The following is a 24000-nucleotide window of genomic DNA, read 5'->3' as shown; positions in this document are numbered from 1 at the left end:
GGGGCTCCGCAAGATAGGTTCACCTTACAAGACATTGCATGACATTTTTTTCATCGCCTTTTCCCTACCGTCATAGGACTGGTTGTAGAATTCAAAGGCATTTATTCGTCAGCTCTGATAAAGTAAGAGAGAAAGCAGGAGGCAGATCTCTGCTCCATGGCTGACCTCAGCCCGTTGCGCCTGCGCTCTGCCCGAGGCGATCGGATGCTGTCTGGCTCTGTCGGTTTCCTGGCGACTAAGGGGGAAGAATTAACACTGATCCCTAAGCTCGAGGGAAATGAGGGAAGTGGCATCTGAGGAATACACCCATCTCGCCCGTGGCTTTGTACGGTTCCCTGGAAGGGACATCTTATCCTGGATTAGCTCTGACAAACTTCACTTCCCCTGCTTCTCACAGAATGGAACAACACGAGTCCCTTGTGTCGAATGTGTTGTTCCCAGATTTGCATAATGCTGGATTGTTGTGAATGCGAGTTAGTCCACAAAAGCAGCCGAAGCAGCCTGAGGATTTATTGATGTTTGAAGGGCAGACGAGGAGAAGCTGAGGCAAAAACATGGCCGTACTGAAAGTACAAATGATCAAGCATCTCTTAACCACAGGATCTGGTTCGTTGTCTGCGAGTACGCCTCAGGCACACCTGTCAAGCTCAAAAACTGTGGTACCTAAGCAGCTTGTAAAGGTTGCCCTCATTCCATGTCCTGCCTCCGAACGCCCCCCGTGGCCCAGTTCTGTCCGCCTCTGTGTAATGTACCTATAAATCTGCGGAGGCTGCAGCACGTGTCGGCACTGACGAAACTTGAGGTGGGTGCTGACCACAGTGACAGATATTGCACTGACCTGGAGACATTCCTCAACTCCTCGTGGGACGTTTCCTACATGCACTGCTTTGGTCTTTAGTCGTCATCATGACATTGGTTTTGAAATAATTACGTTGTTAATATGTTTAAGTGGAAACCTTTCGGAGTGGCCCCGGAGATTTTAGCAGAGGAAATTGAGTGGAAATTGAATTGAATATAAGCGGTGTTTGTCATCAACAATAGGCCACGCTTGAGTGTAATCGCTAATCATAATGATTTGTCTGAAGGAACCCGAGACACCCTTTATCTCAAGCTTCTCCATACAGGCGATGCAGAAGGAAACAAAAAGGTTACGAGAGAGAGAGAGAGAGAGAGAAAGGGGGGAGGGGGGGCTGGGTTAAATCTTTCTGTCCATGACTTTGAGTTCATTTTTTCTCTGGCAACGTGATTGATTTTCTCATTTAAACATTGCTGGGGAAATTCAGCTGTGTTAGTTTGAACTGTTTACCGAAATGAAAGCATCTTCTTCAATATGCCGATATGCATTGCCCTTAAAGTATGAAATAACTTCCTGTTTGTAGAAATACCTCCAGGTAAAATGCATTCAAATCCAATTTTGTCCACTGTATACACAGTACTTCTAAGTGGCTATAGCAAAATTGCACATAAGCCTCCGTTCGGGGTGACGGCAACACAGGGGGTCAATGAGATTTTTAATTACATTTCCATTACAGCACAGGACTGCTGCTCCTGGGCTGAAGGAACAGGTAAATATAGACAGGGCTTGCAATAACACATCTGCGATCCATCCGACCACAGGCCCAAGAGCAGAGTCATTTCATTCCAATCTGCTCACACTTTCACCATGGCAATCACTTTTGCTTAATTACAAGATTAGAGGATCTAATTAGAAGATCTGCTGTCTTTGAAATCAACACATCCTTTGAAATGAGACACTTTGGTTGCCCAGAGGGTAGACTTTTCCCTCCTTGTCAAATCGATTGCGCTTGAATGAGTGCGATGGGTTCGGTTTGCGTGAAAGGGGTGACCCTGTCGTTTTTAAAGGTGGTTTCATTGTCTCAATGCGGAGAGAGAAAATACATTAACACAAAGCGTCTTGGGAAGTCTGTCAACAAGCACCTTGCACACCACTCGCTGTTGTCACATTATTTCCTTTTTGAAAGCCACCATTCAGTCTTGCACATCATTTCTTTACCTATCACTTAGTCTAACCGCAATACTTAAAAGTAAAAGTAAAATGCAGTGAAGTGCAGTATTTTATCTCCTCATGTAGAGTGAAGGAACATTTCCATCCATCATGAAAATGGCATAGGGAGAAAGAAGAATTAGGAAAATTGCCACAGACGTTCCCTTCTTTTCAAAGTCAAAGCAGATAAGCCTGATGCACAGTAACTGACTTTTTATGATGCTTCCATCTGATTTGAGGCAAGATTTTGGGGTGTTCGGTTTCTGCTGTCAGTACATCACACGTGATTGGAAGTTTATTGAACATAGCCTCACTTCTTGTGTTTCTCCCAAAGGAGAATTTTGATGTGGAAGTTTTGTGAGTGAGCAAATGCTGGCAGAATTTAATGAGATTTCTGAATAGAGGGCTTAAACTTTATTAAAACATGAAGGACAACAGGCAGAGCAACAAATGGCATTTTACATTGCCATGAATGATATGATCTACCAGCTACATCATTGCAAATCAGTCTTTCATTGCAGATGTTTGATTATGAAGTGTTTCTTTTTGGTGATTTTCATGATTGGCCAAATTGTGAGGCTTTTATTTATGATGATGATGCAGTGCAGTATGATAGTTGTAGAAAAATAATGCCTTCACATGGGTTTTTAAAAATACTTTATGAAAGATGTTGTTAACAGGGATTGTTCTCCCAAACTGAAATGTTGCTGTTAATTTACTCAGCCTAATTTACTGGTGTTGTTGAAGTTGTTGTTGTTGTTTCTGCAGCAGAACATTAAAAAAAAAAGTTTTTTAACTGAAAACATTATCCTTAACATTGTTTTGTTTTTGTTTTTGTTTGTTTTTGTTTTTGTTTTTTGGTTGGAAAAAAAAAATATAACCCAAACGTAATACACGTGGCTCTTGGAGTTTACTGAGGACGTGTAGTAAATGTAATAGTTGTAAATAATGTTTCTTGCATGGAATAAAATTATATATCAAAAATACACACACACAAACACACACACAGACACACACACACGCATATATAAATACTGTATATATATATATATATATATACTCACCGGCCACTTTATTAGGTACACCTTACTAGTACCAGGTTGAACTCTCTTTTGCCTTCAGAACTGCCTTAATTCTTTGTGAGATAGATTCAACAGGGTGCTGGAAATATTCCAATATCCTATGGATTTTGGTCCGTATTGACATGATAGCATCTCGCAGTTGCTGCAGATTTGTCAGCTGCACATCCATGATATGAATCTCCCATTTCATCACAGCCCAAAGGTGCTCTATTGAATTAAGATCTAGTGACTGTGGGGGGCCATTTGAGTACAGTGAACTCATCGTCATGTTCAAGAAAACAGTCTGAGATGATTTGCGATTTATGACATTTGCGCCCAAAGAACTGCCGCTGACTTGATATTTTCTCTTTTTTGGACCATTCTCTGTAAACCCTAGAGATGGTTGTGCGTGATCCAATTCCCAGTAGATCAGCAATTTCTAAAATACTCAGACCAGCCTGTCTGGCACCAACAACCATGCCACGTTCAAAGTCCCTTAAATCACCTTTCTCCCCCATTCTGATGCTCGGTTTGAACTGCAGAAGATCGTCTTGACCATGTCTACATGCCTAAATGCATTGAGTTGCTGCCATGTGATTGGCTGATTAGAAATTTGCTTTAGGATGGACAGGTGTACCTAATAAAGTGGCCGGTGAGTGTATGTATATGTATCCACTATAAATATATATTTTTATTTTACTCTGAAGTACTATTAACACTTGGCTGTTAGCTAAGAATCTTCTTGAATGTCCTGTAAGGAAAAAATATTGAATTGCCTAATAGTATATTTGTGTATTCTATATTATGCTATAATATAATGTATATTTTAAATAAATTAGAATTTTTGGAGATGAACTATGCCTGTTTTTACTGAAATTTTTTGAAATTAAAATTATAGTAAGTCAGTAAGAAATCTTAAAAATCCAAATAAATAAATAAAACAATAGTCATTGGCGTATGTGGACACCCAGTGAGCCACAGCAAAGTTCATTTCAAATCTCCACTGGAGCACAGTATCTATTGCCGCTTGGGCTTCTTTTGAGAAACTTATTAGAAGTGGGCAATGACCGCCTGAGTCCGGGACGATAAAACAACAGAAGCTTTTTCCTGAGGAAGTGAGGTAATTGACTATGAGTGCAAGATCAAGTGCAGCCACCGGCTCAACTCATGAAGAAAACGGCAGCATATCTCGTCCTCGCACCTGTGCTATGAACAGTGAGGCGTAAACCGACAGCGCTCGCCATTCTCCAACTGCCTTTCAACACTCTAAATATGAGCTGCGTGCTTCTAACCTTTTGTCATGGCCAACAGGATCGAAACCCCAGTTCTGCTGTCTGTTCCTGTCGATGATTGTTCTTATTCCTGTCTGCTTTCAAAAAGATGCGCTAGGATGAGATGATATAAAGATAGCACGAAGACACAGAAAAGGCTTATTTTGGGTCATTCTTTAAAAGTCTTCCACTGTTGGAAATGTCAACACCGATGGAGACAAAGGAGTGGAATCAATAATATCTGGGTGTCCACACAAGAGACGAGGTAACTTGCACCCCTGCGGCCACATTCTCATCTGTACCATTGTTTTTGACCGAGAATCTGAGCCTGCAGTGTTGATGGGACAGATGACCCTCTGAAGTCAATCCAGATATCACAATTTATTGTCTTGGGAGATTTCTTCAAACCGGCAAGCATGACTTCTGGAAGAAAAGATGTGTTGCGGCACTTCAACCCTCAGGGTCTTCACCTCAAGCCCCTCAGAGACACGTCCTGTCCTCTTTCTGTCCAGATTGCTTTTGCTTGTGGTATTTCGCTCATAACTCAAGGTCTTGGCATCATGCAGAGCTCTGTTTGCTCTCATTCTCTTTCCTCCACCTTCTGTCTTCATTTAGACTTTGAACAGCAGATTTAAATGTCAGCTTTGGGTTTGGGCTTCGCTTTGTGCTTGTGTGTGAAATAGGGCTGAGCAGTGATGGAAGGATGTTAGGCATGCCTGTTACATCAGTATTCTTTGATTTGTGTTTTCTGCCCAGTGGCTTCACTTTGAAACTCTGCTGCTGAAACAAACCCACAGTTGTGTTTTTTAAATTACTACGGGATATAGGATAAACTATAGTCACGCTACACTTTTTTGATAGAAAATTAAGCAAACATTTAAGTTAACTGCTGAAGTTTGAGACAGGCAACTTATGTTTACAGACACACACACGCAATTGTAATGAAGACAACATCTTTGATGTATGTTATTGTAAACACAATACCGTTTAAAAGTTTTAGAACAGACGATTTTTAAATGTTTTTAAAAGATTTTTTTTCATATTTGTTAAAGAAATGATCTCTGAAAATAGAAAAAACAAATGACTTCTTTAATTCTTAGAAAGACTTCTTTATTCTCTGCATTTTCATTATTATGGATTGCATTGTATTGTTTTTCAAGCAACACAGGCTCATTGCGACAACATAGTCCTATATTCAATTCAATTCAATTCAATTCAATTCACCTTTATTTGTATAGCGCTTATACAATGTAGATTGTGTCAAAGCAGCTTCACATAAAAGGTCATAGTAAATAGGAACAGTGTAGTTCTGTTTGTAGTGTTTAAGTTCAGTTCACCTCAGTTCAGTGTGGTTTAATAATCACTACTGAGAGTCCAAACACTGAAGAGCAAATCCAACGATGCGCAGCTCTATAGATCCCGAACCATGCAAGCCAGTGGAGACAGCGGAGAGGGAAAAAAACTTCACTAAATGGCGAAAGTGAAGAAAAACAATGCATGCGGAAAGTATTCACAGCGCTTCACTTTTTCCACATTTATTATATGTTACAGCCTTATTCCAAAATGGATTACATTCATTTATTTCCTCAAAATTCTGCCCCATAATGACAATGTGAAAAAAGTTTTTTTTTTAATTATTGCAAATTTATTAAAAATAAAAAACCTGAAAAATCACATTTTTTAACATAAAATTTTTTGTAAAAAGTGAAGCGCTATAACTACTTTCTGGATGCACTGAAGGGGTACGTAATCAGAATGAGCCTGGGTTGTTTTTTAAGGGTAGAGGTACCCTAAAATCTATAAGCTTAATGGACAATGCCTGAAAATCTTTCTTTCTTTCTTGTATTTATTTTATTGAACCAATAATTTATCATTTCACATGTATGTAATTATCTTGAATTATATAACCAGAGTAAAAAAGTATAAAGTAATACTGTTTTAGAAATGACATTACGTTTCTTATTACTTCAACTTGTTGCAAAAAAAGCAACAGTTCCAGCTCATCTACTAAAACAAGGTGGTCATTGCTTTTAATTAGTTACTCCACAACACTGAAAGCTAAGGCAGTAGATTAGATTCCTTTCCATTTAAAAGCCAAAGCTGTGCACCACATTGAGGCAAGAAACAGAGAATCTAATGAAAAGTTACATAACGATCTGCGTGTCTGAGTGTGATAACTTCATCTTAACGTAACTGGATTAGAGTGCGCCCATGCGAAATGAGAGAATATTCAAGCTTTCTGTATATCAGGTGGCGAAGAATTATCACTTCTCCCAGAAAAACTGTTCAGCGGAACTGCAGAGCTGATAGGATCTTTCATCATGTCTTCTCACTGTAGTTTGGCAGAAGGCATCCACTCCAGCCAGGTGATTTGCCCCATTTCAAGTAAAAAAAAAACATGCTTAGTGTAACTGATGAAGCTCTTTCCGTTTCTGTCTCTCTCCCATCTCATATTCCTCAACACCACCTCCAGCAGCCCGAGGTGTGAACCCTGAGAGCTCACAGCAATCCTCCTTCGCCACAGGAGAGATATTTCAGAGACTGGAGACTGCGGACTCTTGGATGAGTGTCAGATCCGACTAGCGATTCATTGTAGTAGCTGGAGGTGCAGTGCCATGCAACAGCACACTCCAAATTGAAGTTATCCTTTAGTCCTGACCTTGGATGAGCTTCCCACAAATGCCAATGCAAAAAAAAGAAGGAAAAAAAATCCAAGCCCATCTCAGACTTAGTTCATTTGGATCAGATCAAAGTCGGCTTTTATCAGTGCCCGATGGCGCTCCGCTCATATCACTTTCTGGAGAACATACGTATGCTCTCCATCCAGCCACAGTTAATCATTCTTTCACTCACTCTCTCGCTCTTTCACTCTTCCGACTGGATAATTGCGTATTTCGGTCTCTTATTCTGCAGTCATAAACGTTAAACAGGAATACTGTTTATGGTAATGATTCTTCCATAAGCACCACGCAATACGTGTAATTATATGACTCCGTCTAGTCAAATTGAGATGAGAGCAAATTTCAAGGGTTTCATTAAGATGGCAATTTCTTGGAATTACTGAATATTCCAGAGGCAAAATGGCTGCTGAGATTAGAGGAGGTTGCTTGAGAATTACTCATTTCTAAACCATCTGCTTCTCGAATTACGCATTAGGCAAACTGTTGGTTCACAGTGGACTCTTATTGAATTAGGGTTCAGTCATTGTGTTAAGGGCAGCCTGGCACACCAGCGCACCGCGATCGCAGGCCTCAATCTTCTTTCTCATTGCTGTTGCTGAGCTCCGCACACCCCTTCATTTATCTTCCGGCTGGAGAGGAGAAAGAGGACATTAAAATCACTCCAAACTGGATGGGAACAGACAGTCCTGTCCCTGTCTTCACTCCATTTGTTAAGTTATGTTAATTCTTGTCAAAAGCATTCAGTGAAAGAATGACCCAAGCCCATCTGCGCTTGTAGACAAACCTCCTGCGGCAAAGTGGATGGGGAAGAGGTTTAAGGCCCTGTTTACAACTATTATTAAGATCCCTTTAAGTCGATCGGATCACAAGTTGACATGGGAGAGACATTCCTGCTTTCACCTAGACTTTAAAGATGCCTCTTTTGTCCGCTGTCAATGTTTCTAATGAGGGAGAGCATACGGCAGGTATATGTATAGGCTGTTTCCATCTAATATTGCAAAATAATTGAGTAATATATATTTTTCTTACTTTTAATGTGTGTATACAGTTGAAGTCAGAATTATTATATAATAATTAGCCCTTCTGAATTATTAGCCCCCCTGTATACTTTTTCCCCATTTTCTGTTTAACACATGTCCAAGCATAATAGTTTTAATAACTAATTTATTTCATAAGATAATATATCGATTCATTAAATATCTATTTCAAAGATATATTTATATCTTTGCCACAATGAAAGTACATAATATTTTACTAGATATTTGTCAAGATGCTTAGATTCTTGACATATAAAAGCTTAATGGTGCAGTATGTCAGTTTGAAACCCAGTGGTTGAACTTGGTATTGCACTCCTGAATCAAAATACATTTTCACTCAGCTCCTCCTCCGACGAGTCCATACAAACTCAGGTTGCCAGATTGACGACACCAACAGGAGTGTGCCTGTATATCGAGCCTAAAAACTGATTTAAGGTGGATTTGAACCATTTTCTAACTAAAAGCAATGGAAAATGATAGAAGAAATATTTTCCATACTGAAAGGAGTTTTTGTCCTAGACAATACCAGAAATGTATATTTTAGAAACGGCTTCTATTTCTCACAGATGAACAAGAGGGCAAACTGACAATGATCACCTCAGGTACACCTCATGTGCTTTATTCAGTGTTAAATGCTAACAATGTGAGTTCGAATGGCATTTTACATGACATTTATTGCCATACAACTGAAAGCAGAGGCAGATAGTTTACCTCAGATTAAATTGGTTGAAATTGAACTTCTGAGTGACTCAATGCAATCCAGCACATATCAATCATTCAGCATGTACATATAATAATGTTAAAGAGGTTTAATATGTATTAATTAGATTGTAAACCTTACTATTTCGCTGGAGTGCAGTGTTTAAATTTCTGTCGTGTTTTGTCTGGTGCAAAAAGACAAATTGCTAATCACTGCAAATCTCATCACGTATACCGTGTTGTTAGGAAAGAGGTTTACAATGTAACCTGCTCACCTAATGTATACGCTCATAATATTTTTATTATTTACAAATTAATAACCACCTCATGTGGAACTCTGAATCCGCGTTCTATTTCTGCTTCTGTCCAACGGAGGTCGCATTTCGGTCGCAGAACCATACTTGGAGAACCTTCCTGAATGAATGAATGAAATACACCATTTTCCACCAAGGCAACCCAGGGTGCTGAAATATAATTGGCTAAAGGGGCATAGGGCGGGTTAAAGGAACCAAAGCAAAGACGGCACATTTTCAAAGCAGAATATCTGACTTCAGCATTGTTTTTCAGATAAACAAGAATGTTCACTTACTGTAGCATGTTTCTTAAACATTTGCAAACATATTATGGTATTTTTATGCTTTAAATAAGTCAACAACTTACAAACAACACCTTTAACTGGGTTAATTAGGCAAGTTAGGATAATTAGGCAAATTATTGTAAAATTATGGTTTGTTCTGTAGACAATTAAAAAAATATATTGCTTAGGGGTCTAATAATAATGACCTTAAAATGGTTTTTTAAATTTTAAAACTGCTTTTATTCTAAGTAAAATAAAACAAATAAGACATTCCCCATAAGAAAAAAATATTATTGGTCATACTGGGAAAAATCCCTTGCTCAATTAAATATCATTTGGGAAATATTTGAAAAAGAAAAATAATTCAGATGCGGGCTAATCATTTTGACTTCAACTGTATATAGTTTACATTTGAATGAATTTATAAAATATTTTACTGAAATATTATTCTATTGTACTACAATGAATTTAAAATGAAATCATTAATTTTATGCGTGAGATATCCTTACAATAAAACCACATCAGCTTCACAGGTTAAAATGTAGAACACATGTGAAACATACAAAATGTGAAGCTTTTTTAAATATTTTTTTCTGCACATAAAAATATTGTTTTACATGTGATTTTAGCGATATTGAACACTAGAATCCACATTTTTTACTGTAAGGGTTCACATTTTCATCAGATCATGTGACACTTGTTTTGGTGACTGAAGTATGCAGCATATGATTGACAGCACATTCTATACATGAAATAAAATATTCATAAACCTGTATTTCACTAAAGAAATTAATCACATCTGAGAGCTGCTCTCTGAAGATGTACCACATTTAAAAAAAGAATGTAGTCAAATTCCAATTTAATAAAAAAAAAGAAAAACTGGTAACAATTTATAATAACTGCACTGTATAAATGTAATAATGAATTACAATAGGAATCCTTTTTTTTTGTTCAAAAAATATCCACCTTGCTTTATAATAAAGCATTTATTAATATAAATAGTAACTTTTACTAAATGCCTGAAAAAATACAATATACATGTTCATTTAAGTAGTTTAATCAGTTAAGTACTCATTCTAAATTATCTCAAAAACCAGCATCTACTCTTAAATAACTGGTTTGTAAATAATGTAATAGCTTATTTAAAAAACTAACAAATAACTATTAATTATGAAACTATTAAGCACATTTAATATGAGCTTGTAAGTCAAAAATACCTCATTTGTAGTGGAATTTATAAACAGTGCTTAATTTGTGAATTGCGAAGTCCCGGAACAGATAGGGGTAACGAATTCAGCATTTTACCCGAGGATGTAGAGGTGTCGTGCACGAAATTAGAAAGGGTTGGGGATGGGGAGTCGCGTAAGAAAGTGAACAGCGGATTGGGTAGGAGGGCGGTTGAGGAAGGGGATCGATGAATTGAGGCCCCGGATCAGATTTCAGAGCTTCCGGATCTGGCGTGTTCTGGCACAAATTAAGCCCTGAGCTTACTAATGTTTATGAATGTAGAGTTAATGCTTAACACATGATGAACTATTTGCTTATGCTTAATAAAAGCTTGATAGTATGCAGTTATTATAATCTGTATATTAACTTATTCATTTATTTTCTACACTCTATTTATATTAAGTGATTTTATTAAGGCAGCATAGACATTTAATATTTTGCCATTTATAAAGCCACTGAATTCTTTTTTAGATCATATAAGCATTAGAGATAACAGAAAAGGATGCAGATAGTATTATGAGAAAGTGAGAGCTTTTCCCATCAAACCATATTACTATTTCAAACAGCAGTTCGACCACATGAGCATTTATGACGAAAGCAATCCGATGTATTCTGCAATCTGTGTCTTTCTCTAACTCAACAAGTGGACAAGCTTCAGATATTTCAGACCCCTGTATTTAGTGCCATGCACTTGTGGTCATGTCATCAAAAGTGCATCTTACTACCTGATCTAACCAGGGCCAAAGAGGAAGTCAGATCTCTGCCATTCTTAGTCTGTTTATTCCTCCGTCCAGTACACATTAACATCTTAATAGGAATCTGTGTTAAAGCATGTCTTTAGCCTCCTCCCTTCCTTTTGACAAGCGTGAATTAGGTGTCAAGCAGATTCCCTCAGACTTTAATTGAATCTCCCTTCCCTCCCGCTGGAAAAAAGGGGGAAATCTAAAGTCAAAATAGCCTATTAGGTTTATCAAGTCATGTTTTGTTGGGTTTGGCAGCATCATCTCTACATCCCGCCCTCACCCTCCTCACACCACAGTTGTTTATGAGGTGAGATTGGGTGGGATGTTGTACAAGCACACCGCTCTGTGCTTTCTTGCTTTTCGTTATCCTCTAATAAGTTGTGGCCTGCCGTTTTTTGTTTTTTGAACTCCCCCAGGAAATCCTCTCGGCTCTCGGGCTCAGGCCACAGATGAGAGCGGGAGATTGCCGTGGGTAAACAGGGAAGGCTGATCAACTCCTCGTGACTGGATTACCAAGCGTTAGATTGCTCAGTCGAGACATCCTTCCCCTCGCTTCCTTTCCCTTCTCATTGTGTTTTTTTTATCAAGTGAGATGTTTGGAGTGAGGATGAACCCGCGGGCTGATAAAACACTACACGGACCGTGAGATGTAGCAGAGAGATCACTTGTTCTCCTTGCTGTTGGGGGATCCCAACGGATGAGTTGTATTAAAAGTAACAGATTTCACATTTTCGATTTGTCAGAAAATATGAAAACTGATACAAAATTTCACACAGGAAAAAAAGTCATTTTCACCTTGTTTTACCTTCAGAAAAGATGATGCCTGGCATGGGAGAAGAAAAAAAATGTTTATTTAAAAAGTAATAATTATTTGTATACATTCAATAAATCTTTTTATTCACGGTATGTGTAAAATACTAGATATAAAATAATCCTTTATCAGCCATTTTCTTTTTCTTTCTTTCTTTCTTTCTTTCTTTCTTTATTTATTCATTTTCCTTCGACTTAGTCTCTATTTCAAAGGTCACCACAGCGGAATGAACCACCAACTATTCAGCATATGTTTTACGCAGCTTATACCCTTCCAGCTTCAACCCAGTACTGGGAAACACCCATACACACTTATTCAAACACACATTCATACACTACAGATAATTTAGTTCAGTGGTTCTCAACCTTTTTCACTTCGGGGCCCACTTCTTTCTCCGATTAATTTTTGAAGGCCCACCTATCTGACATTTTCTTTCAAATGTTTGTATGAAATGCTCATTTAAACCTTTATTTATTAACAAATATAAACAAATAAATATATATTGTTGTGCCTTTTATTATTTTCTATTATCAGCATTTTATAAAAAATATATACTTTTATTTACTAATAGCTATAATACTTACTATAATTTTTATAATTCTTACTTACTTTAATATTTACTTTTATTTAATAACTATTTAATATATATCAGTGATTCTCAAACGGTGGGCCTCAGCTTTCCTGCAGGTGGGCCATGAGATAGCTTAACATTAACTTAAATATTAGGCTATAATTATTTGCTTTCATTATTAAATATGTCATATTAAAATGATCAAAGTGATTGATTACTTCAGACTCGGTGCAAAAACAACCTCATAGTTAAAATACAGACATAACTGTGGCTTAAACTTCCAACGTTAGACGCCTACTAGGACTACATTCTCAGTTGTATAAAGCAAAACGTCACTTAAATGTAAAGGTAACGATAGAGTTATATAGCCTAATAACCAGCTCACGCGTGCCTCACGTCTGCGACTCGTACTGTATCAGAGTCCGTTAATTCAAAAACTATGCGCGCTCTCTTTGAGTGAACACATTAAAATATCCACATAGTTGTCCAAATGAATGTCGTGCGAGTGTTTTATGTACGTGGTCATGTACAGGAGGATTGAGCGAGGCTTTGTGGTGTTTCTGTGGTGAACAGCTGGTCACTGGTCACTCCAATAATATCCAGCTGCAAACCCAACTGCCTTCAGATGTGTTCAATGTGTTTCAACAGATTTAGAGTGTTGACACTGTATTTAAATTTTTTGTTTATTTTTAATGCATATGAATAGTAGATCAATAGATGAATAGTAGTCAATCCAACTCAAAGCAGCAGCTGTTTTTTGCCATCTCCTGTTGTCCTGTTATGTTCATTTATTGAAGAAAAGGCCCAAATACTCTGCAGTTGTAAAGAATAACTGATAAAAAATCTAAAATTCAGATAAGTTCAATATGTGGTTTATTTATAAACTTATTTTGAGGATCACGTGCTTATGATTGACACGGCTGGCCCAGAGTCAAGCTAATGTATGAACCACCAATCAGACGATTCCTAACTCATTAAAAATAACCAAAGCATCTTACACTGTGGCCTCACAGCAAGAATGCTTCCGGTTCGGGTCTCTACCAGGCCAATTGGCATTTCTGTGTGGAGTTCATGTTCTCCCTGTGCTCGCGTGGGTTTTCCCCGAGTCCTCCCGTTTCCTCCCACAGTCCAAAACATGAGATAAATAAAAATTGACTAAATCTAATCAGCACCATAGTCAAATTCCACCAGCAACACACCCTCATAGCAATCCTTAAGCAGCAGGAGGGGGGGTTCTCGAGATCTACCTGAGCTCAAACTCCCCTCCCGCCCTGCAAAGGGAGGGAGCCCCGGCTCGAGAAACTCATGAGCTCAGGGGTCTCTCCCGGGACAGCATGCCAAACTAGCTTATTACCAATCATCGGCTAAGTGTGAACTCTTGATATCGGTTTTTAAAAACAAAAAAGACAAAATTCAAAATAATGAATGTATAAAAAATATCTAAAACATATAATGTTTCACTTTTTATCAAATGCTGTAGAAAAATAAGAGAATAATAGTAGAAGGTAATATAAATGTTTTGCTAATAAATAAAGGTTTGAAATAAGCATTTTTTAGACAATCAGTTAAGACAAAATGTCAGACAGGTGGGCCTTCAAAATATTTTCGCAGATGGAGGTGGCCCTCGAAGTGAAAAAGGTTGAGAACCCCAGATATATATATATATATATATATATATATATATATATATATATATATATATATATATATATATATATATGTATGTATGTATATATTAAAACTATATATAAGTAGGGAGAATGCAAAAGACCAGCTTCTGCTTTAAACTGTACTGACTGAATATCTACTATTAAATATCTTCTGTTCAAATGCATCGATCTGAGGATGGTTGGGTTTGCAGCTGGGAGATCATTGGGAAATCACTGACAGGAACAGTTAACAGCTCCACCAGAGCACGTCTGAAGCTCAAATGCAAGTTTATATTACACTCTATGGCAGAAACACAATTGAGCCTCGCTAGATCCATTAAAAAACACTCACAGGACATTAATTTGGACAACTATGTGATCATGAGACTGTTTTTGCGCCAAGTCTCTATTTTTAAATCACTTCTAATAACGTATCTATTTAGCTTAGCTTTTTTAAATATTATGTTAATAGTCCTTTCTACTGCTACATTTTTAACATTTTCAGTCGTTTCTCTTGTCTTATTTTTATGTTTTTATATTTATAATCTTTTTATTTTACTTTGTCTTATGTCAATCTGTTGTTTTTGTTATGTTTTGAACTTGAGTTTGAAGTAATCAATCAGAAAGCAGGAGAAAGTGCATTACTTAGATCATTTTAATATAGCATATTAATAATGAAATCCAAAAATATTGAGAGTTAATTTTAATCTCGTGGCTCACCTCAGGATCGCTGAGGCCCACCGGTTGAGAATCCCTGATTTAGTTCATCCAATTCACCTATAGCCAACACAGGACGAACTCCACATAGAAATGCCAACTGGCCCAGCTGGGACTCCTTCTTGCTGTGACGCGACCACTGAGCCACCGTCCCGCCCTTGTTTGTTTATTTATTTATTTATTTATTTATTTATTTATTTATTAAACTGTTACTTTCAAGTTCCCTTGTGCAGAATACATAATAATATGGTTTAATCTATGTAATATGCATAAATGCTAGCTAGTCATATATTTGATTTGTTCAATAGTACTTCATGTCACGTCCACAAAAGATTTCTAACACGATAAATTATTGCATCTATAAAGGAAATATTAAATATTGTGCAGACAAAAAAAGACCATTTCTAAACACTCACAATGCACAAATGTGGCCATAGTTGAAGAAACAGCCTTGGATGTGCAGAAAAGCATGTCAGAAATCTGCGATGTTGGTAGTTAATGGCACGGAGATCACTGGTGTCTTTCAATGGCTGGCTCTAGAGCCATGTCTCCTGTCTTTTTTCTCGCAGCACTTCTCTTCAAACTCTTTAATTTCCAAGCCAAGTGTGAGATATTGATGAAAAATTTTGCCCCTCCTTTGCTCTGTGAAGAACCAATCAAGTCCACAAACCAGCATTAACTTTGGGTTGTCATGGATCCCTACACTTGATCAATAAACTTCACATATCATTACGCCGCGCAGCCTCAGAGGCCTGCCTTGTTCAGTGGGTGAAATGGAATAAATCTTTGTTAAAAATTGCTTGTGATTCACACTTTTAGTCTTGAGGGCAAAGTGTATTTCTTCAGCTCGGGCTCCAGACAGCTCACACTTTGTGCCAGATTCGTTTGAGTTATAGTCAGGACTGTAGTTGTCAAAAGAATATAAACAACAAGGCCCTCGTCGTCAGAGCTCCACTGTCACACTCGTAAATGTTTAACCATTTTCAGTCCCACGCTTGCTATTTGCATCACTTCTGTTTGTTGGTGCCTGTCTGTAGTTTAGAGGTCTTTTCTGGAGAGGTCGATTTCAAAGATGCTCGAGTTTCTCTTGCAGGCTGCATTCAAAATGTTGTAAATGTTTCAAAATTGCGGCTTGCATACCTATTGTATGTTTAACTGTAGTCGTATCACAAATTAACATACTTATAGACTATGTACTAACAGACTATGAACTCTGTTCATTGTCTAGTGCAGGGGTCACCAATCTCGGTCCAGGAGGGCCAGTGTCCCTGCAGGGTTTTGCTCTAACTTGCCTCAACACACCTGCCTGGGTGTTTCAAGTATACCTAGTAAGATCTTGATTAGCTTGTTAATGTGTGTTTGATTAGGGTTGGAGCTAAAATCTGCAGGACACCGGCCCTCCAGGAACAAGTTTGGTGACCCCTGGTCTAGTGTATGAAGTTTTTAAGATTATTTTGGAATTCAACATTGCCATCTGAAAGCCTTGTAAGCTTAATAAAATATGTAGGCTTAAACTTGTAAGCCATAATTAAATTTGCAAGTGCATGAAATAAGTGGTAAATAGGTACATACATAAGACTTTAGAAATATATACAGACCCCCTAGTTTTTTATGATTTCTTTTGTGATTTCTTTTTATTTTTTGCAATAAAAATTACTGATTTTGGGGTTGGTAATTCCCAGAAATCTGTGGAAAATTTTGTGATAAAAAATAAAAAAATTCATATATATATATAATTTATTTACCATATTAGGTAGCTATGTTAGGTGTGCAATCTGACACAATGACACAAATCATTAAAAAAAAGCTTCTGTATTTTGCTCTCTTGTCAAGACAAGATCTAAAACAGTGGGGATTAAGACAAAGGAAGGTTGTATAACTCTTATTTTTTTCCACGATCTTACTTTCTCTTTCTCAGATTTCACTCCCCGAAGCATAAGACATCATGTACCTCACTCAGGACATGCGTTAGGGCTTCCCCTACCATAATACACCTAAAAACGGGAAGCAATAAATCTCGTCAATGGCAGGGAAGCGTTTTCTCTCCTTAACTGTAGGAAAAAAAAGAGTTCAACATAAACATTTATCGATTTATCATAATACCAGCCATACATGTAAAACACAAATAATGTCTTTCAATTCGGTCACATCCAGCGGCCATCATCTTTGAATCAATCTCCATCATTTTGAGCTAGATGTTAGATGTTTCCAACTTTCTTTTGCAGTCTGAAGTGCGTCAAACGCACAAAATGGCCAATTCGCACCACAGGATGTCTAATCGCATCTTTGCATTGACATCACATTTAAATCACTCGCGCTTCATCCACGTCTGCTTACTGCACAGGCTGCAAAACATTTCTCCTCTACTCTCATGTAATGCTAGGATTGTGAGGGCGCAGGGAGGCATCATTTTTCGAGTGACACTCAAATACATCACGTGGGCTGCTTATGCAATGTCTATAAGTCATGTAAAACAATTAATTGCAAACTGAAATAAATATAATTTGATTAAATGGTTTTAAATTGTATGTTCTATGAGATTATTACACTTTTTTGTGCTTATTTTGCGTTTAAATTTAGAATTTTGCAGGATTGCAAAAATTATCAACTTTTTGCTGATTTTGCGTTGGATTCACCGGTTGCAGAATTGCGAAAAACTAGGGCATGTATATATAAAATTTACAGTTCCCTTTTCCTTTGTGGAATATTCAGTGTGAACAAAAAGCAGTGTGTCAGTTTTCAAATTGTGATGCACACATCCTGATTCATATGTATTAAGGCCCGTTCACACCAGAATGCTTTTTGCTCGTGTTTTTTGTCAACGTTTAACACTTCGTGACTAAACAAAAGAGCTGCTTTTTTTCATTGGTGTCAGAACAGAAGAGCTGTATTATAAACGCAACAGCAACTACACTAATGTCAGTAGGAGTAGAGTGGCAAATAGGATTTGATAGTGAGTTTCATTTCACTTTTCTTTCATGACTTGCAAGTTTACTAATGCCATCTAATGTCAGGGGGTAAATTTGCATAAAAATGTCTTGAAAAACATACGATAAACGTGAGCAAAAAGCGTCCCGATGTATACAAGCCTTTACATGTTCATACTAAACTAATTAAATGTTTATTAAATCTGTTTTTGTTTAGTTTACGTATTTCTAACAATACTTCCAGTTTCGTAAAGCTAATTAAAATGGCGATGGATTGCTAATGTGTAATTTATGCTACTAGTCATGTGAATTATATTTATGATGCCCTTTAATGATTCAATGCCCTTGAATCACTTCTGTTGGTATGTAGAAAAATGCTGATTAATGGCAACCATTGACCACAGAGTTTCTTTTTCTGTTGAAAACATATGAAGATATTTAGAAAAATATGTTCCAATTGATTTCCTATGAGAAGTACTATGCAAATCAATGGGTAGTTATTTTTCTAAATATAAAAAAATGGACAAAATATAAAAAATATCAATTTCCCATTGATTTCCTACACTGTAAAACCCAACAGTCAACTTTATCAACTGAAATGAGTGTAGTCAACTCAAAATTACTGAAAGTTAATTCTACTCACTTGAAGTGAGTTTTGAACTCAGTGTTCAAGGTAATGAGTTCATTAAATATCTCATTACTTCAACTTAAATGGATTAAGTTCACAGTACTCATATAGATTAGTTTTTTTAACCCAAATGGTTTGTAGCAATCGGTTTCCTCTAACAGTTTGAGTTGACTTAACTTATTGGGTTTTACAGTACTCTGTTGATTTGAGTTCTCTTCATTTATTGGGTTTTACTGTGCTCAAATTGCTTTGTTTACTCAAATAGATTAAGTTCACAGTACTCATTAGGATTAGTTTTTCAACTTAATGGTTTGTTGCAATCGGTTTCCTTAAATGGTTTGAGTTAGCTCAACTTTCAGGGTTTTACAGTGTATGAGTAGTCCTATGGAAAGATCAAAGGGAAGATATTTTCTAAATATCTTCTTTTTTTGTGCTCTTCTTATTGTCTTTTTTATGTATGGAAAAAGAAACTCACATTTTTTTCAAAGTGAAGAGTGCATTTGTATTTCTGGGTAAACTATTCCTTTTTTAAGTTTGTTGGCAGTCAGTAACACAGCATCTTTTGACTCTTTCTTTCAGATTCACAAGCAGGAGCAGAAACGCAGAGATCAATGGACCATGCCCTTATCGGAGGTGTGGTGGCCGTCGTGGTCTTCGCCATGTTGTGTCTTCTCATCGTTTTGGGTCGATACTTTGCAAGACACAAAGGTAATTCAGACCCCCACCCCAGCCCCCAGACTTCCTTTCGGCATGTTTTCAAGGTCAATAGACTTTCTAATTATTTTGGATAAGATTCTGGATTGGCGAAGAAGCCATCCTGGCGTCGAAGCTCTGTGGGTGCTTTGAATTGGCCCGTGGCTACGACCACATTAAGGCCGCTATCCCTCTGAGTGCACCGCGCTGTTGTGTTCGGTAATATAAAGTGGGCACAGCATCTCCGCTTTTCATCAGGGCTACTGCCTTCATTATCACGCCACAGACTGCGAGGATGGGAATAATCCCATTCGGAAATGAAGTTTGAAGTGGATCGCTTATTCCCACCACCTTGCAACACTTTCCAAGGTTAATTCTAAAGCACAAAGTCAAACTGAACCCAAATCTGGAGAGGATTTTATGGAAATTTCCTGAATTATTAGACACAAATAACCGGTTTATTCTAGCGAGTACGTGTCAGACTCGATTTTCGCTGCTTTTCTTGTTTGTTTTATCTAATAGCGCTCGATCTGGAGGGTCAGGTTTCATCTGCCTCGCCTCGCTGTAATCAAAGTGTCTCCATCATAGGGACGTCTTACCTGTAGTTCTGACACATGAAAGACAGTATAACGCAACCGAGTGCAGCACGGTGAAATTAATGCCTTATTTGTTGGCAGGTAAAGTCCCTGCAATCGACCCTCACTCTAAATTAGAGAAGCAGCTCCAGATGCTCTTTAATCTCTTTTAAAACCTTGCAATTGCATCAATCAGAGGCCCCGAGGTGCTGGAGATATTGCTTTTATCAACACGCTTTTTCTCTGAATCCCACACAGGCACCTACTTCACACACGAAGCCAAGGGGGCAGACGACGCGGCGGATGCCGACACGGCCATCATCAACGCCGAAGGGGGCCACAACAACTCGGACGAGAAGAAAGAATACTATATCTGAGTCCTGAGGCCTCTGTTGTTCTTAATATTTGCTTTTGTTTTGGTTTTGGCGGGAGGGGGTGGGGCATGGGGGAACTGAGATCTTTATTTTTAGTTTGTTTTAGTTTATTTGTCAGTTCGTTTGGTTTCTTTCCTGGGGATTGAATGACGTAGAATGCTACACGGGCAGCTGAGAAGATGTAGGTATTTGTGTTATACAGCGGGGTCAGGGGTGGGCTTTGGGGGGGGGGGGATACCAGACGTTGCCAGTTATGAGTGTAGAAAGTGTCACCACACAGCAACCTCCCCAACTGCTGGTATTTTTCGTTAGTTTCTCGAACCATTTGCAGAAAATTCTGTGCCTTGTTCTGAATTTCTTTTCTTAGTCATGCTTTACACGCCATCCATCATTTACAACGCAACCCTTAACCCCCCTCCCCGAAAACACACATACACCTTCATCTCTGATGAGACATCTTTTGGCTTTCCTACGAAGGATCATGAACGCACACCTCAATACATTCCCCTACACTGTGGGCATCTCCATCTCCTGAACTAAGAGCAGGCCTAGTCACAGGATTCACTCAATCCCAGGTCTTCAGCATCATCAAGGGAAGTACAAGCAGTTTCCTTCCTTCCTGTTCCCATAACAGTTTGATGAGAATTGATCCTGAAAGTTGCACCTGTTTCATTCTGACAAGCATTGCAGTAGAAATTATACCTATTTTTTTTCCAGTTGTACAGTATGTGCCAGTACATTTGAAGCATCACTACAGAGCATTGGTGCAGATGATTCCTGCTACTCTGCGCTTATGGAGGCTTATCGCCGAATCCCTTACAGAATAACCACTTGAGCGTTACATGTCCAATCACATGTTGAAGTCATGTAAAATATGCGTTTTTTGGAATATTTTCAGGTGATACCCATTTGTGAAAACATGCTCAGATGTGTTCCTCATATTTCACATTTGATTTAAACATGTAATTGCATATGTAAAGCTGTGTTTTTTCTGTAAGGGAAGCCTTTGCAGGTATTTATTATTTCAGTATAACGTTGTCCTAGGTTTTGTTAGCGTTTTCATCGCACATGCCATAATAACGAAATGAGAGTCGCCATCACTGAAAAAGGTCTAAATGCTGTGGCTTGCATTTTCTGTTCTTGTTTAATGCTGTAGTTTTCCATGCAGGGCTGGTGAAGGTGACCCTCTAGCACACGTAAATAACTACCTAAAATTGTGTCAAATTTCTTTCGGTTTATGAGTCGGTTATGTTAGGGGGTAAGCGCAGCAGCCATCATGTTTGTACAGAGAGGGAAGATTTGGAAATGATTTGATTTCTATAACTTTACTACCTTAAAATACATTTCAACAGCCAAAAAAAAAAGAAAGAAAAGAAAAAAACATCTGCATTTGTGTGTCTCGTTTGTAGGCGAGTCAGTGAGGATGTGACATTGATGTTAAGCAGTCCAACAAGTGTGTAATGGTATATGATTGCCTGTCAAGTTAATTGCCAGTTTGTTCTTCCTCAGAGGAAACAGTGGCAATCGCAGCTAGCTTATCCTAGTGATATTAGTATTTGAATATAGACTGGCCAAATATCCCAGACTCTGGTGCGTAAAAAAAAAGCATCACAGTGAAATAATTTTCTTTTAAAGTGTAAACAATGTGTGTTTTATTGTTTATAATTGCTGTGAGTTGCTCCTCCGGGTTCCTGCTTTCGCATAATAGGTTCGTTTGAATGGAGAGTGAAACAAGCAGTCTTTTATTACCAGGACAGTAATATAAATAAAAAAGGCAGGAAAGCTTTTAATAACATTCCAAATATTTTAGGCAACTGATGTAATTAGCCTCATATGTGGATTTTCCCCTATATTTACAATCGCTGTCAACACATGCCGCTAACCAAAAAAACAACAACACGCTCATGCTTTCTTAACTCCTGTGAACGCATTTCACCTAGCTACAATCGTAGCACCCGTCAAGGGTACATAACGTAAGGTGGCTAAAGATGTCTACAGTACTTTTCCTAAAGAGAAGCACTTCTTCTCATTTCCTCATGACTCTCTCTGTAGTGTAAGTGAATTTAGACGCCATAGTTTAGCCCTGCTGAAATCAGCCTCAGTGTGTACATAAAAACGGCGAGGTTGAGGGGGGGAAACACACTCTTGTTTGCTTTATTTTCTTATTTATAAAGAAGAAAAAACACGAGCATCCACTTTTCGAGTACGTGCGTTAACCATGGGAAACACTTTGGACACGTTTGTTTTTATGTAGAATACAAATCCGAGGGAATGTCTTGCAGCTTGATGGTTACCGTTGCAGTTAAGATATACAGTTGTGTGGCTTGTGCTTAACTAGTGAGCATCATTTAGCTTTGGTCTGGCAGCTTCTGAACAGGATTTCAGACATCCCTTCTCCTCTTTTCGCGTACGTGAGAGACATGACATCAGTATACTAATTTGTGGTATTTAGACTGGGCCGATGTACATTTTGTTCAACTTGTTATGTTAGACCTGTTTTAAATGTGATTACTGTGGTTTAATCCACTCTGCTAGGCGTTCGAGGACTTGGATGGGAAGACGCAGATCTCTTTTTTTCGTCTGTCTCTTGTACAGCAAGTCGAAAAAGGTCAAGTTGAAAGTGTCCAAATACAACTGCTTGTTTTGAGATGTGAACCGGGTCATTGTGTTTGTTGTTTTCATTACTTTTGTAATGCCCCTTGTTTGATAGTGCAACAGTGTTACTGATTGAAACTTTTATTTGATCTTGACGGTTTCGTTTTAAGCCCGGTCTCAGGTTCACATACGATAAACGGTATATTTGCATCTCAGGAAGAATGCAAAGTTAAAGCCCATCATTAAGAAATCAGACAATAATTACAAATAGGATCAAGCGGGATCTCAAATCAAATGGTGAATTTTATATTTAAACTACATGTTTTATGTATTTGTTTTTGTTGTTGTTGTTTATTTGGTGCACTGTAAAATGTGTACATAGGGTACACGCTGTTAAGTATTATCTTCTTTTTAGTCCAACTTCACACAGAGAGCACAGGAAAGGACAGACCAACTCAATCTCATGAGAAACGTAATTATTTTATGAGTTTTGAAATTGAATTAAGCATGAAGGTTCACCCCTAAAATTAACCCTCATAGGGGCACAAGCAGATTATACAAACACGTATGAATTATATTATACAGTTTAACACACAAACACACACACAAAAAAAGTAAAATAGTTACAAGATACCATGAGAGAGTGTTGGGGAAAATGTACTAATCTAAATTCAAAGTTGACATGTTTCTCGTTCTGGTTCCAGATAGTTTGAGAACTTTTATCATTCATTGTTTTTAGGTTGGTTCTTTTTTTTGTCTTTCTGCTGTACTTGGGCAATGTTACTGTGTATTAATGAAGAAAAAAATATCCACATTCCCATACACATTTTGTATTTGTTCATATTAGACATTTTTACAAAAAAAAAAAATGGAGAGTTCTTGTCTTAATAAAAAAGAAAAGATATTAATGTTCAAAGTAATGGCTGGTATTGGTGGTGTTATTTCCTGTGTCGCATGCCTTGAAAATCTTATTCGTCCATTGAAGGTGAAGTCAAACTTTCAGAAGAGTGAATGAAAAGATCTGTTTTGCTGTCGTCAGGGATTTGCACAGCACAAGGAACTGAATCCATTTGACAACTGACAGAATCTCATCAGGAAAATGTGCTACGTTTATCTTACAGGATGCTTGTGACGTTAATGTTTAAGATTCTCCATCTTC

At 37.8% G+C, this 24000-nt stretch overlaps 1 protein-coding gene across 4 annotated transcripts in view; it reads left to right on the top strand.

Annotated features, from left to right (window-relative positions):
* Window positions 1–23738, top strand: part of cadm1a (cell adhesion molecule 1a) — a 508053-nt gene extending 484315 nt beyond the window's left edge. For all 4 annotated transcript variants that reach the window (XM_056446059.1, XM_056446061.1, XM_056446060.1 and 1 more), the window contains 2 exons: window positions 19184–19312; window positions 20131–23738. In XM_056446059.1, coding sequence (XP_056302034.1) covers window positions 19184–19312; window positions 20131–20249 — 248 coding nt within the window. In that variant the 3' untranslated portion in view covers window positions 20250–23738. The remainder of the gene's footprint in view (window positions 1–19183; window positions 19313–20130) is intronic.
* Window positions 23739–24000: the final 262 nt, after the last annotated feature.

The sequence above is a fragment of the Danio aesculapii genome, chromosome 21, assembly GCF_903798145.1.
Source record: "Danio aesculapii chromosome 21, fDanAes4.1, whole genome shotgun sequence".
In the NCBI taxonomy this organism is placed as follows: domain Eukaryota; kingdom Metazoa; phylum Chordata; class Actinopteri; order Cypriniformes; family Danionidae; genus Danio; species Danio aesculapii.
This window is presented reverse-complemented; position numbering and strand designations above follow the sequence as displayed.